Source organism: Pogonomyrmex barbatus, unplaced genomic scaffold, assembly GCF_055798465.1.
Source record: "Pogonomyrmex barbatus isolate J1 unplaced genomic scaffold, ASM5579846v1 scaffold21, whole genome shotgun sequence".
NCBI lineage: Eukaryota > Metazoa > Arthropoda > Insecta > Hymenoptera > Formicidae > Pogonomyrmex > Pogonomyrmex barbatus.
The window spans coordinates 2,943,892-2,961,325 of NW_028297118.1; the positions used below are offsets into that span (position 1 = coordinate 2,943,892).

Consider the following 17,434-nt stretch of genomic DNA (forward strand, 5'->3'; position numbering starts at 1 on the left):
ATTAATTCGTCTTGGCGAGCATTAAGATATTTTTATGAAGAACTATAGTAGCGTCTTGCGTCAAGTTCACGTACAGTGACGCACAAAGTAGCAACGAGACATACCATAGCTATTATAAATGAGATTTCAAGATGAATTTGGTTTATATTTTTATATCTTAGCTATAACTAATTGAACCAAGTTGTAGCAATTGAGTTTTAATCAGCTTAATCGATAATCGATAACTGGGATTTAAAAAATGTAATAACTGTTTTTAATTTTTTTCTTATAAATGAAGATATTGTAACGCTAAGTTTAAATATGTTAAAAAACGTTTGCGTCATTGTCATTATTATCATACATATTAGAAAAAGGGACCTTAAAAAATTTATTGTAAATATTTATCTATATTTCTTTTCTAGGATTGATTTTGCGCAGAAGAGTAGTTTCAATGTTCAATATTCGAATTAAAGTTTAAATATGTAAATAAATTTTTTATTGTATAACTCTATCTTACTAGAAAAATCTTTAAAATTTTATTAACAATTTTAAATATATAAATATTTGAATATTTGAAGTAATAGAATTCAATATTCGATATTTTACATTTGCATAACATTCTAATAAATCTAATCTTGATAAATATATTTATCAAATTGAAATCAATCATCATAAAGAATTAAAAGATAATCATTATTATAAAATTTTATTTATATTTTAATTATTGCCACAATTTCCAGGGCGTTCGCTGCCAATATTCTGTGTCCATCTCTTCCATTGGTATGGGCTTTTACAATACTTCAGTTTGGATGTTGTAACGGTATGGAAATTATTTGGTAAGCATACAGTATATTTGAAATTTCACAATCTTTTTGTAACTTTTATATAAATTAAATTGAAAGACATAAAATGAATAAAAGAAATAATATACGTAAATGTATTATATGGTTGTATAGCAATGTCATAAACATCGAACAACAAAATTATAATCTTCACATCATTACATATATCTTCGCATTTGATTGATATAATATTTTTATGATATTAATGACACAATTCATGTGTTAAGATTTATAGTAAGCTATTAATTTTATCTTATATCCGAAATGGAATTTCATCATTTATTTATCTTTGTATTATTTATTTGGCAACATTTGTTGCTTTATCCATCGATTTTGATGTATTTTGCACATGTTATTACAGTGTAAAAGTAAAATTCCAAAATTTTTGGAATAAAAAGAAAAAAATTAAGAAATTAAGAAAAAAATTTTAAAGCTGCTTTTTAAATAAAAAAAATATTTTTAATGAGAAATTATTAAATTTCCTATCATAAAGTTAGGTTTTTGTATAAAAATATTTTAATAATAATATACTATAGTAATATAAATAATATAATATAGTAATAATATACACAATAATAATAAATATAACCGGACTTCTTATTCAAATTTATATGATGCTTGATTTTTGTCACATTTTTATCATCATTGGCAAGTTGCGCCACAAAAAACTAAGCTTAATGGAAAAGCATCAACTCAAAATTTATTGCAAAATTATGATCAAATCTGCTGACATACTGTTGGTATATTTTGCTAATATTTTGTTATCTGGGTAGCTAAGAAAAACCGTTTTAAGGATAAATTGATTTTACTAAAAGAATTAAAAGAAATGATTTATTGTTATGATTTTTCTTATATAATATGATTGTTCAAGTCATTCTACAATATGTCTCATATAACAGTATTAAAATAAAATTATCAAAAAATCAATAGTTTATGATAACTTATCCAAGAATAGCACAGTGCCATTCTGACTCATTATCGTTATCTTTTCCACTACAGACAATTGCCTATCTATTCTTTTTCTCTCTCTTTCCGTCACATAAATGGGGGCGTAACAGGATCAAGTGTAATACGGTAATACTAATGGGAAATAGCAAGACAATAATAGCTACTGAATAACGTTAGTTTATGAAATATTTTATATTTTATTCTGCCATACTTTAAGATAAAAAACATTAATCGGCATGTAACTTTCGATGTAACTTTCGATTTTTATACCTTAGTATAACTTACTATCCTCCTTCCTTTCTCATCCTTCCCTTGTATTTTGACAAGTAAACAGGACTTGTGATGTGTTTTTGCTTTAGGAATGGTTATACATATCATAGGAAATTGGATTATTTATACAGGATAATTCATTTTTTGTTACTACTTAACATACTTTCATTACTTTTGAAAGCAAAATATAATTTCTGAGGATGATTATTCACAATTACATATTAAGATCAAAATTACATATTAAGATTAATAAGACCTTTTTTTTTAAGTCATTCTTTTCAAGATTTCATTGTTTAAGCATCTTTATATAAAACAATGATTCAATATATTTAAAGAAGCATTTTTTTCCTATCATTTTCAATATCACAATGAATATGCAAAGTATTGCTCTATGTTTAATACATTTTAGGAAACAGTGAGATATGAAACGATTGTAACATAAAAATAATCTCACTGGCATTTTTTTTATTTCTATTCTCTCTATTTATTGTGATATATGTAGATAATATTAATTATCAATATGTATCAGAAAAAGTGTATTATTTAATTTGTTTAAATCGCTGAATTTGTTACAACGTTATCTATAATATAAAAAATAAATTACAACATAGAAAATATCAGTAATATAAATTTAAAATTTCGGAAAGAATGACCGTGAAGAAAATGTTTTATTAATTCTAATATGCTCTTTTGCACTAAATAATCATCTTTAGACATTATATTCTATTCTCAAAATTAGCAAAGATATTTTAGATGATAAAGATAAATGGATTACACTTTGTAATTCTATAATATAATTCAATAATAATATTATAAATATATGATTATATCTACAAAGTTCTTGCGTACTTGTATTTTATTTCATGTATCATCACATGTATCATCACTTTGTAGATATAATCATATATTTATAATATTATTATTGAATTATATTATAGAATTACAAAGTGTAATCCATTTATCTTTATCATCTATATATATATATATATATATATATATATATATATATATATATATATATGTATGTATGTATGTATATATATATATAATTTGCTTTTAATTATATTTGTATAACAATGTTTTGAAGCAAGTGTGTAAACAGACAAACAACAAACAGATATCTATTATATATTAGCTCAAGAACAATTAGTAATCAACTCGTTAATTCGCACAGCATTTACTTATAATCAGACAAAATGCGCTACATAGAATTCAAATACTTTAAACAAGTTGTATAATAGAATTCGAAATTCGAAAAAGAAAATAAATAGGATCGTTAAGAGATATGAAACGAGTTCAAACGCATAACCATAAATAACGATACAAATAAAAAAGCTTTATGATTCTTCTATACCTAAAAAGAGCAAACCGAATCAAAAAGATTCCGAAGAAATACAACATCAGAACCCCCAAGGAAATAAGACAAATCTTGAGGAATAAGATCAAAAATTTTCACTCAGCTCACAAAGATAAAAAATACTTTGCTTATGCAGAAAAATATATATTGCGGAGATTGGAATAACCGTCAGGAAATAATAATAATATTCCTGATATATTCATAATATTATTCAATAAAATTATTCAATAGTCATCTGACAAGAATCTGAAAGAACGACATTTACAGAAATTTAGAAATTTCTGAAAAATTATTTATGATAATTGAGTGTGAATATATATATATAATTTAATTAAAGCTTTTATCGAGGAGGGTTATCACAGTACAAATCCTTACCACAACAGTATACATGCCACGGATGTAACTCAGGCAATGCATTGCTTCCTTCAAGAAAAAAAGGTAACTACATGTTCATTTTACAACTTCATAGACAATTATAGAATCTCTTATCACTTTGATGTAGCATGTAATAACTTTATTTCCTCAATAAAAGAGAATGATAGAATTATAAATTTGCAGATTAAAACACATCTAACCAATTTAGAAATTATGGCTTCCTTGATAGCGGCTGTAACACATGACTTAGATCATCCGGGTGTCAATCAGCCGTTTTTGGTCGCAACGAGTAATCATTTAGCTGCGCTTTATCAGGTAGGAACATCTCTGTTAAATTATTGGTAAGATAATTAAAATTAAAACGAATGAAAATAGCGAATAATTTTTACCATCGTAATTTAATAATTTTCAGAATACTTCTGTTCTCGAAAATCATCATTGGAGATCAGCTATAGGATGTCTTCTAGAAAGCGGTGTATCGGCACAACTACCGTCTGATGTGAGACCAGAACTTCAACGGCATATCAGTTCATTGATCTTAGCGACAGATATTACAAGACAGCAAGAATTTCTTTCACGGTTCAGGGTTCGTCTCGTTATATTAATTTCCAAAATCGCTCTTACTTAAAATTGAGTATCACATTGATTTATCTCTCATATTGTAGGATTATTTGAGCAACAATTCACTTGATATGAAACGCGCGGAAGATCGTCATTTCATTCTACAAATTGCCCTAAAATGTGCGGATATTTCCAATCCATGTAGACCATGGGACATATCTAGAAAATGGTCTTACAAGGTTTGTGAAGAGTTCTTCAGGCAAGGTGATTACGAGCGTCGTTTAAATCTTCCAGTAACGCCATTGTGCGATAGACATACCACTAGTATTCCAAAAATCCAAACTGGTTTCTTCAAGCACGTCGTCACTCCTCTTTATGTAGAATGGCACCGTTTCCTTGGTGATGGTTTAAGCGTCTCATTAATGGAATATTTAAAAATGAATCAGAAAAAATGGGAGGCATTAATCAATCAAGAGACAACTGAAGACAGAGAAATTGGAATTTCTGAATTGGATGAACCTGAAGCTATTAGTTCAGGTGATGAAACAGCAGCCGATGAGGACTCGGGCAGCATTGATTTGTTAATACCAGCAACTTATGTGCAAACAGCGCGAATGCCGACATTGCCAGGACGAGTTGGACTTGATCGCGTTGGTAGACGTCATTCCGTTCCTTTAAGCGTATCGAAATCATTGCAATTACCTTCAAACCAAACGATTAGGAGAGAAAGTTTGCCAAACGAACAGGTCAAAGCCAAAAGTCCGGTTTGGAAAATAGAAGATCAAAGTTTATTGGAGCCAAGCTTGTTATCTTTATTGTCTTCCAAAAATAGTATGTCTGGATCAGGAAATGTTATAGAGAGCACTGTCGAGAGACCAGTTAGTGCAGAAAATCTCTTACCTGAGACAAGTATAGCCAGTATTACTAGTAGCATCGAAGCATCGAGATTAAGCACAGTTCTACAGTCGAATAATCAATATAGCACGCAAACTAAACAGCTTACACGACAACAGACTTTCCCTCCGTTGCAATCATATGTGAGAACAAGATATATGTCTGCAACCGCGGAAATGGCACAATGTTATGTTCAGAACTTGACGGAGGCCGAAAGTTCCTCTAGTTGCTCGACAAAGGAAAAATCATGTTCAAACGGCCGGCACTGCTCGTCGCCATCGTCACACGATCCTAATTCATATCATCCAAAGAAATCCAACGTGTTAGGTGCCCTTTCTAAAGAATTGTTAACGATGGATGTATCTACCAAAAAACAAGGTTTAACTTTGTTGGATATAACCAAACAGAAACATACCATTAATTCGGAACGTCGTCATTCTATACAGACTATTCGTATCGATGATTCCTTTTCTAAGCATAAATATAAAAGGCCTTCTTCTGCTCAAGATCCAGATTTCACGCAGATGTTCTATGCTACGTTAACGAGCTCTTATTGCGACAAAAACAAAAGTGTACCTGACACACATATTTCGGAATGTAAGTCAAATTTAGATTCCAATGACGAATTTAAATATCGTGATGCAAAATTAACGGTTCAAGAACCGCAAACTAAAGCGTTATCCAAAAAATTAGAACAATATAATTCATCGGATAAGAATTCATATTCTGCACAAGAGCCACGAAGATATTCGACTTCTGTCACAGAATATAAAACGACAGCAATCGATCACGCAGGTAGACGATACACTACAATACCTGTGTCTTCTGAGCTTAACACTCATAAAGTGTTCTTCATCGGTAGTCCTCCCGATTCGCCGCCTTCTAGTCACAGTATGTCTTCGTCAAGCGATAATAATAGCGAGCCAAAAAGAAATATTGATGATTCGAATAAAGAAACCGTTGTTATTGGCAATAGAAAGGAGTTAGATTACATGAAAGAAAAAAGTTTGAAACCTACTAAGTTTAGTACCGAAGCGCAAATGAAAGAGAATGTTGATCCCCGTACGACTGACGACTTTGCTAAAATATCCCGTAGAAGCAATCAGGTAATTTAGAAATAATTTATTTCTATGACTATTTTTTTCTGTAGGAAGTCTGTCGCAAAGCACTGTATTGAAACAATCAGTGTATATGCAAAATTAATTTTTACATACTTAACTTTTTATAAGATATTTATTTTTCATGTGCGTGAATGCGCGCATGCGTGCGTCATTATTTATATCAATTTTTAGTCATTATTTTTGTAAAAATAGAAAATCTCTTGAACTCAATAATGTTTTACAAACAAATGTTCTAATATCTTTTTATAATAAATATATATGTATATATTGAATTCAGGGATGGGCAAAAAGACGTGGATCAGCTCCAGTTGGTCTTCTATCGAAATTGGATGATTTTACTCCAACCGCTATATCCACTAGAGTTGATTATGGGTGCAGACGTGGATCTGTACCGATTGATATTACTAAACATCAAGGTATACACACATTTTTTTAATTTTTATATTTAATTGATGTGATATATTAGATTCAAAAAAGCATACAAAAGCTATAAATATAAATATAATTATAGATAAATTATAAACGATAGTAGTCGTTGTAGTCGTCAATAAAATCTGATTAATATCTAATTACATAATATCATGCTTTAATATAAATTATAAATTAATAATTATAAATTAAATCTTAAAAGATGAAATAAAATTATATGTCTTACTTGGAAAAAATTATTTGTGAGAGATACATAATAAAATTAATAAATATTAATAATAAAGTGAAAGAGAAATTAAATGTCACTATTTTTTAATTTTTATTAAAAAGATTAATTATTTGCAAGTTTTTTACATTTTAGGTGGAAGTTGTAACCGGTTAACTATAGGATATCGAGGAGACAATTTGTCAGATTTACGAAGAGCTAGTCTTCCACAAGAAACTGCATTGGAAAATCTTTTGGAAAATGTTCTTGCTTTAACAAGTAAGTATAATTTGATAATATTATTTTTTTTTTAATGTAACTTTGTATTAAATTGTTTCAGATGAGCGTAAAAGCATTTCAATAAATAACAACAATAATAACAACAATAACAGTAATCGCAGCAACAATAATGGTATTAATAAATTTGATAGCACTGTGTCCGGAATGCTTTCTCCGAGACGAGGATCAGTGCCAGCAGACATATCTGAATTACGTCATGATTTATTTAGTAAAAATAATGTAAATAATAAATCGCGAAACCGTAAAATGATTTTAAGAAGACGGAGTAGTGGTGGACCAGAAATGTTCACCGAGGGATCTATCGACGGAAACGACAATGGTACGTGGCTCAAATGGAAGAGAGAGATAGGAAAGTGCGATCCTGTTCCCGAAGCATTTGTCAAACGAAGGGGATCTCTGCCCATAGAGATGGTGGCTGTTTCATATGCTGGTCGGTACAACTATAGATAAAGAAGGATACCGTAATACAAGCGGGTACAAATACGTTTTCCAAAAATATACGTATTTTTTTATCATTCTTTTCTGTTCCATAAAGAGTGGTGGTATTTGGAAAATAATTGTGCAACTGTTTGGCTAAACCCTTGTTAAAGGAAACAACAAGCATAATTGATATCCTAACAGAAACATATTTCAAATTAAAAAAAAGAAATGTACGTGTACGTCAATTCGCTTACATCATTATCATAAAATTAATGATAACAATATAACCAATTTAATACTAATTTAATATTTTATACAATATAGTTTTCATTTCAATATTCACTGTTGTATAGATCGTAAAAAATTAAATCTTTTTTAATTTTTTTCGGGCATTTTTTACGTTGTGCATACAATTATTATATTTTTTAAATGCTTCTCATAGTGCAGCTTCTTCTCATCTATTTTCGCTAAATGATAACAAAATTTGTGTGTGGAGAAATTTTTATAATACCCGTAATAAATCATGATAATAGCTGAATATTGTTACCATACAATTGATAAAATTATTGATTGTTACAGGATCATCATCAGTACCACGTAGATCTAGCCTATGGCGGTTTTAGTATGTTGTAAAGAAAGAACCGTCCATATTACCAGCAATTTATGTCAAATCATAACGACAGTTTGTTCTTGAATTATCAGCAGTAACATTACAGCGTCGATTAAATATTGAATTTTAAAATTGCCAATATTAAAGACATCTTTGTATAATGGATGTGAGCGAATGAATTATAATCGTAATTTTTGATGACTTTAAATGTTAGAAATATTGTTACGAAGACGATAAACCAATTTGCACTTGAATTATACAAATTTGATTATCAATATGTGTATAATTGTAATATCACATATATTGTAATATCATCTTGCATGCAATAGACAAATCCAAATTAATTGGAAGATTTTGATTATTAATTGAGATGTTATAAGTTTATGTTACATCTATGTACATTGATTATTAAATATTATTATCGAATATCGACATGTTAGATTATGTAATCTAACAAAAAAGAGAGAAAAAAGACAGAAAAAGAGAAAGGGAGGATAATACGAGAAAAAAAGAAAGAAAAAAGAAAAAGAGAGAGGGAAAAAAACAAGTTTTAACATGTAGGATATGCTTTAAGTAGATTATCAAATTACAAGGAACACATTAAATTAAATTAAAGGAATACATTAAATTTTGTATCATTTTACTGAAAAGGATCCAAATTAAGGATTACAATGTCTATATTTACATTTTGAAATTGTTATTCAAATATATATGTTTTACATAACATTCAGTACTGGCATTATTTTAACTATTGATCTAAAGAATCTTAATTTTTTTTATCTGTTAATAAGCTTTTGTATTTTTGCATTTTACTAATAAACTTATATATGCCAAATCTTGTATCAAATCCGTAATCTTCTTACTGATAAAATTTGTAACAGATATTTTGCAAAATCTGTTTTCGACAGATTTGATTGATTGAGGAAATTAATTTAATGGTGATTCTTAAATTAAAAAAAAAATAGAGACAAAGAGAGAGAAAGTGAAAGAGAGAAGAATGTGATTTATTTATTTCCAGTTAAATTCTTGATAAACATATAATTTATATAGTTTAGCTTATTTTTTTTGTCATTGATTAAAAAAAGAAGACATTAATAGAGACATTAAATTTAATTAAAGAATGAAATGTAAAGAGATTAAGAAATTTCAATTAAAAAATTTTGGAAATGTGCAAAGAGAAAAATTATGTTATTGAATATCTATACTTATAGAGTTGTAGTAATTTAAATCTGTGATTCTTTTATAATTTTTTTACAAACAAATAAATTGTTAATTTTTTTGATTCTGAAAATTTTTTTATTATGCTAAATCTACTTTTGGATATATCCCACATGTAAAAATAAATTTCATATAAATATATGTTTACGTAGGAAAAAATAAAATAGCCAAAGTTATATTTATTTGTGCCATGTATGTAATGATTATTTGAAATGCAATATTCTAATAACAAAGCCTGCATAACCATAGCTCAAATTAAATTTGATAAATTCATTATGAAGTAAAGAGAGAAAAGAAAGAAGAAGTATAGTAATAAGAAGGAGAGAGAGAAAAATATAGTAATAAATACAGGGTTTAATATGATTTTTTAATAATTAAAATATTTAAAAAATGGAGAAGGAAAAAAGACTGGTAGAAGGCAGCTACCGCCATCTAAAAAGATCTAGATTAAAAGATCCATCTAGATCTAAATTAAAAGGAAGATGTAAATTGAAAAAATTTGCTCATAGATGGGGGAAATTTCGATTTTTTGATAAATATTCATGGCAGAATAATATCATTTGCAAGCCATTGATTAGTAAATCGCAATAGATATTGTTTATATTGAATAAATACAAAATCTTTCTAAGATTTTCCAAATTATATTTTAAATTACACGCATTCTATACACGCATTCTATAATATTTCTAGATACACACATACAACACGCACACATACACAAAGAGAGAGAGAGTAGGAAAGAGGAAAAAGGAAGCGAAAAAAGAGGGGAGGGAGATAGAGAGAAGGAGGGGAAATAATAATTTTGACATTATTATACTTTACTCTAGGATGAATATACTCAATTTGAAAAAACAAATTTCTCTGATGTTTTATTGGTTATACAAAGAAACTGAATCATTCCACGAAAAAATAGCATACAATGCATAAGACACAAATTTGTTAAATAAAATAACAATAATTATAATAATAATAACATAAGACAGCGGTATATAAAAGATAACCACGATGCAAATTTCTATCACAGGGTATTATTTACATGCCCCACTTGTGAGCGCGGATGGATCATAAGATAGATCTGACGGACCTCGAACAAATAATAATAATGATACTAATGAAATAGTAATAATATTAAAATTAATAATAGTAATAGTAATAATAATAATAATAAAGTTACAATTATTACTTTTATCATTGTTGACAACTGTAATCATCAGCATTCGTATCATTAACATAATCATCGTCAATGTTGTTATAGTTATAATGATGTTCAAATAAATGAACGTTTTAAGATTAAGCTGTAGCGATACGCTCGCCATATATGGTTCATCTTGGAGTTGAACAGTTTGCAAAAGTTACATTGTTTAATTATAACTATTATTTAATATTTACAATTGCGACGCATAGATTTATAGTACGTGGGCAGAAAAAAATCAAAAGATATAAAATACGTAATATACAACAGAATTAATATTAAAGCGAACATATTTTCAATATAGGTATTATTAAACTGCCTTTGCGTAAATACGATCAGGAAATACCACCGTCAATAGCATTTGTATGTTATATTAAAATTATCATCTATAGAAAGTTTTAATAATATGATATTTACATTTGGAAAAAAAACACACAAGAAACAAACTAGATCTTTGTCCTGGAAATTTTACGATTTACTTCACGTACTGCTGTAACCTTCATCTCTCAGATATCCGAAAGTAAAGTAATTAATATTACTAAGTCATAGAAATTCAAGGATGAAAAGTATTGAATATAAGTTTTGCGATTGATCAAAAATAATCGGTGATATCGGTGTCAACATCATAGATAGATTATCCATTTTTAAGGACATTTATATTAGTAATTTTTCCCTCGTCAATCTCCTAAACTTTTAATCCAATAACTGCTAATGCTTTTTATATATAAATATATATATATATCTAATTATATCACTTTTTTTATCAGAACTGGTTTCATGAATGATGTCATGTCATTTTAATAATAAATATGAGTTATAACAATGTTTCCTAAAGTTACAAATCCGAAATTAGTAATTATGTTTTTTATATTAGCAATGAAACACGCAATACTGTGCGCCATGATAAAATATTATATACATACATTTATATTTAGATTAGCGTAAAGTTTCCTAATCTTTTGAATTCATAAGGAAATATGTACACGTGTTATACGATTAATACTATGGAAATGGAGCAAAAATCGAGAAGTTTGAGAAGATTAAACAATTCATTTAATAACAACTTCTTAAGATATTTATCTTTATCAGCCAGACCAATCAAATGGGACTAAACAAAAAATTCTTTGTCAAAGCCATAATTAACTTAAGCGCCTGCCTGAAAGAAATACGATTTCTTAGTACTTCTATACATGACCATATTGTCTAATCACTTTTTGAAGAATTTATTGCACTTAAACCTTATTCAAGAAATATATACTTATTCTCTTTTATCAAACCATCCCTTTGCTCCACTACAATTTCATTGATGTTCTTTAATACACGAGAAGATAATAAATGAAATAAAATCTCTAAATATACCTTTTCAACTAATTCTTAGGTATTATGTATTTATATTGTACTATTTTCTATGCTTATATACCCAGAAAGGTTTCAGAAATTAATGAAATACAGCAAGATTTCGATTGTCGCTTATTATAACACGAAATCTTGTATGTATTAAACTTGTCGATTGGTACACACACACACACACACACACACACACACACACACACACACACGAATAGAAAGCAAATATGAGCTCAGCTGAATTTTATTATATTAACAAAAATAACATTTGATCCAAATCTTACTGTAATTCGTTAATAATTGTTATATAAATATATTTGATATACAAATGTAGTGTATAGTAAATAACGGAACGAAAACGTCATTTTCAATATTTATTTACACATTTTTTATTTATATTATTTTAGAAGCATATAATTGATGTCTTAATTTAATTTCTGATCCTCCTAATACATTGTCATTTATATTTCTTATACTTAGTCATTTAATAATATATTGTTGGTGTATGTGTGTGCATGCGTGCGTGCGTGAGTTACGTGTTATATGTCGTGCGTGTATACTTGCTATGTACGTGCGTATGTTTATATGTACTGTATATATGTATATGTACTTATAAATAAGTTACTTATAAATAGTTTAAATCTTTATGCAAATTAAATTCTTTTTAATACTAAAATGATAATTTCTTTTATATTATTTATTGAACGCTACATTAAAGACATTAATATTTCCGAATAACGAATAAAATAATTTTTTTCTATATCTTTTTATCGATGATTAAATAAACATAATAAAAATAAGTTTAGTTGATTTAAATTAGGACTTTAGTGGTTCGAGAAAACATAAGTAAATTTCTGTCATTATTATCCATAAATCCTATGTCCTATATATAGAATGTGTATTTCTTAATTTTGAAAATTCATATACTGTAAGCTCATGTAATATGGCCAACAAATGAGTACTATTTATACAAAATAGTACTCTATTGAATTATTTACAAAAATACGACCAAAACAAATTTTTTCGGCAATTCCGTTGAGTAATTAAGTGCGTTTTTATGCGTACTTTTTACAATATATTATAGATTCTTTGCGTTTTACAGGTCTTATATTTTAAATGTTTACAAACAGATATAAGATTTTAGTGTCAATCGCAATATAGAAATGTCAATTAAAGAATTTGCGCGTAAAAACGATGGAACTGTTTGATGATAAGAAAGTTATCTTGTATTTTCTATAAAGTTAATAATAGATACTGAATTGCACTAGATGCAACTGAAAGATGTGTTCTTATTATCTGTAATTTAATTATGATATTGTAAACTATAAATCCCGGATTTCGAATAATACACATTACGAAGATGTAGATGCAAGGTATATGAAAAAAAAAAAAAGATAGTGATCACGTGTTTTAAGTAATTATTTTATAACTGGCTATATGACGAAGTTACCAGTGTATATGTGTTCTAAATGGCCTATTATCTCTATGATTACTATTAATAGCATATATGAATAACATCCGCATTCTTTTCATTTAGTAATATTGGTTATTTATTTTAAGAGCGTACAAATGTGATTTTATTAGTATTATAAGAGAAAAACCCATGCTCGAATTATATTATTAGAATTGAATATAAGCGGGATAACGACACGATGTAAATTAAATTTCTTTATTAAAAAATTTCTAAGAGTCATATGTGACGTTTTATTATCAATTTTTATATTAATAATAAAAAATTATGTTACTAATTAAATATCCTTTTCAAATTCCATATTATAAATGTAAATATAAATTATAAATGTATCGCAAAAAGAACTTATAAAAGCATACATTAAATATAAGACATCAAAACATTAAAAAATACTCAAAAACAAATTAATCAGATATTAATAATAAATTTAACTTTTAAAAACACTTTTAAAAATATATATAAACGATTTAATTATAAGAAATTTCTTAAATTTTCTGGAAAAAGATACAAAATCATCATTGAAAAAAATAGAAAAAATTGTCTATCATTTATTTTAAACATGGATGTTGTAATTTCGCTGCAATGAAAAAATATCGGAATCATAATCGAAAAAGGAAATGTCGTATGTTAAAATAATTTAGATATGACATTTAATAATATTTAATAATATATGACATTAAATTATATAATGTGTTATATTTATGTTATATTGCTATTACTTTATTATAATTAATAAATATACAGAAAATATAACACAGTTATATTGTGCATGTGTGAGATATATATATATATATATATATATATATATATAAAATATTAATATGACTAAAACATAACATCTGCGTTATATCTGCGTTATTCTTATGTTATATAACAGATATTCTGCTACATAATTATATTCTGTGTTTGCTGGATTTAGCTTTTCAATATTGTTAAACTTTATTTTGATTCAACACTGATATCAAATCAAACTATTTCTCTTAATATTTTACGATTTATTGTCAAAAAGTGATTGCTTCCCAGTTAATATTATTATATATCTCGTTTTATGCACAATATAACTTAACAAAAAAAATAAAGACAACTTTCGGACAAAATGTATACAAGGCTTGACAAGGCTTGATGAAAAATTTCAACAGACTCGATTGCACAGAGTACTAAGATTTTAATAAGAAAGATTTTAATAAGAAAAAAACGCTATTCAAAATCAAATCAAATTAACAATAAAACTCACGAAACGTTTCCCACCAAGATTGTACGATTTATCTAAAGTAAATAAACCCAAATCCTAATACTCGTTTAGTCATCAGCGCCATCAATACCTCAATCAATATATCTCTTGTTTTCTATCTCAAGAATTATAATCATTTCTCTTGGAAAGAATTATCAACACATATTGGATTTTGTATAGAAAATTTAAAAACTTTAATTGCACTCTGAAAATATATTGGTAAGCTTCCTCTTCACGTAAATTCCAACAGTTCTAAAAATAGTTATTTACATTACCGACTGTAACATTTATTGAAAAGCGACTATATATTTATTGATTGAAACAAATGACATGATCAATTTGGATAATATAATGTAATCTATGAAAATATTGGTATTGGCAATTGATCTACTCAAGTAAAACAAAAAAAATCCTATAAAGATTAAGACGACGTCGAAATGATATCATTTTGACGTCGTCTTAATCTTTATATGATTTTTTCATCATGATCTTTAAAGGATTTTTTTGTTCTACTTGGGTAGTATTCCAATATTTTATATTATTATAATGTACAACAATGCAATTAAGATGAAACTATTAGGAAACCTATCCTCGACAAGAGAAAAAATACGAGACAGAAGCTAGAATTACCTGATAAATCGGTATATCAATGATTTAATATTTATACAAAACTTCCTGACGACAAAACTGATGATAACAGATAGATTGTTATCAAAGTTGTATAAGTATTATTTCACTGATATACCGATTTATTAAATAATTTCAAATTTTGTCTCGTATTCTTCCTCTTGTTGATTTTAGAGATTTTGGACGTCTTAAAATATACTTTTTGTTATGCTTTAATTGCAAGTCAGTACTTTCTAATTGCATATTGTGCACATTGTGCGAAATCCCTTTGTCTCTTACTTGCCTCGTTTTTATTCCCTCCCCCTAATCTTTTCCCCTCAGGATGTTGCGCCGGCGCATAGATACCAGATAGACTGAAGCTAGTTATTATTTTTCAATTATTTTTTCGGATATTTTCGAGTCGAATAGAATTTTATTAATTTAAATGTTATATCTTAAGACGATCATAAATATGTAAGAACTGACTGTAAATAGAAGAGACCTTTGTGTAAAATTTTGCCTTTAGAAGTTGATGGCATACTTTGCTCAAAATCTGTCTCCATAAACTTCTAGATGACTACCTAGGAAAATTATGATCATAATCGACATAAAGAAATGTCATTATTATTATATTTTTTTTTTATGTAACATTCAAATAATAAAAATATATTTGTTATAAAATTAATGTTTTCTTTTTAGACTATTCTTCTCTTTTTGCAAACAATAATTGAACAGATCAACATAATGCTCTATCATAATGCTATTATTCTCTATAAATAGATTGAAAAAAAAATTAGCGTCAATGCCACTACGATGTGTGAAATCTCTTGCAGCGGAAACAAGTGAGCTCGATGCCCGCAATATATGTAACAGGTTGCATCGGATAACATCAATGCAACAGCTCAACGTAAACCTGAATTTGATAATTTTCACAGTAAGTTACTATTATATTTTTTTATTTATATATAATAAATAATATATTATATAATATTTATTTTTAATTAATTCAAAAATTATTATTAGTTTCAAAGAAAATTTGATTATAAGCGCATAGAGAGATATACACATACCTTTGGGAAATAGAGGGTGAATATGAAAAAATGACAAGTTGTCGATAAAAAAACCTACTAAAACGATTACACATTTGGAAACTTTGTTTTTTTTTTATTCATTTATATTAAATTTTATAAATACAAAAACAATAATAAATTTTTATACAACTTTCACAACGCTCTAAAATTAAGAAAGGGCCCCCCGCTTGTACTTCGAAATAGGTTGCTCTCATTCGATTTCGCGAGAAAGAATTCTCGGACAATGATTCTAACAACAAACATAATGAAATGGAAAATGCGCGATGAAATGGTGTTCCGTTTTTTCTTTATAAAAATGATGCCTTTATATGTAATCAGTTCCACACGCCAGTTAGATCAAGAAAATGTTCATTTCACTGGCATGTACATTTTCACAATAGTTATAAATAATTGATATTAATAAAATTATAATATTATTAATGACAATGATAATAATATAATAATAATGATAATAATTGTAATAATAAATGGTATAGTAAATCGTAATAGTACAATAATAATAATAATAATAATAATAATAATAATAATAATAATAATAGGCATTCTATGCTAGAAATAGTGACGTCATTATGTTATTTTTCCTCTCATTATTAATAGAATACTTAATAATTAATGCTCTTGATTTGCGTTACACCGCGCGGCTTATGATCGTCATGACAACTGCCATAAGAAAAAACAACTCGAGTAGTGTAAACTTTTGAAATTAATTTTCAGAATTAATCCGATCGATATTGACAATTAACAAGCCCGCCCTTATTCCTTCACTCTTTCGTTACAACTTCCGAATTCCAGCTTCAGAATTTTTGCTGTTATGACATACATCTCGTATTATAGTAAAACATAATTTCTAAATCATGTCACAGAAGATGCACATACACATTCGTAAGGTGCGATCTGAGACAGATCAGCCTTAAAATTATAATTGCACAGTTTTCAACGCTGAAAAGAGCATTGATGATAACGAGAG

The 17,434-nt window shown here is 27.4% G+C and overlaps 1 protein-coding gene across 14 annotated transcripts in view; it reads left to right on the plus strand.

The window, feature by feature from the left end:
• Nucleotides 1-13,761, plus strand: part of LOC105424132 (uncharacterized) — a 39,551-nt gene extending 25,790 nt beyond the window's left edge. For 8 of the 14 annotated variants that reach the window (XR_016139527.1, XR_016139525.1, XR_016139523.1 and 5 more), the window contains 10 exons: nt 720-815; nt 3,734-3,834; nt 3,955-4,086; nt 4,184-4,357; nt 4,437-6,332; nt 6,625-6,763; nt 7,123-7,260; nt 7,322-7,711; nt 7,817-7,931; nt 8,281-13,761. Coding sequence is in view for 5 of the 14 variants with exons in the window: in XM_089078187.1 (XP_088934313.1) it covers nt 720-815; nt 3,734-3,834; nt 3,955-4,086; nt 4,184-4,357; nt 4,437-6,332; nt 6,625-6,763; nt 7,123-7,260; nt 7,322-7,711; nt 8,281-8,324 (3,110 nt within the window). In the remaining 9 variants the exon portion in view is untranslated. Of the gene's footprint in view, nt 1-719; nt 816-3,733; nt 3,835-3,954; nt 4,087-4,183; nt 4,358-4,436; nt 6,333-6,624; nt 6,764-7,122; nt 7,261-7,321; nt 7,756-7,816; nt 7,932-8,280 lie in introns of all 14 variants that reach the window. The other 6 variants (XR_016139524.1, XM_089078190.1, XM_089078189.1 and 3 more) reach the window with 6 other exon arrangements.
• The last annotated feature ends 3,673 nt before the right edge of the window (nt 13,762-17,434 follow it).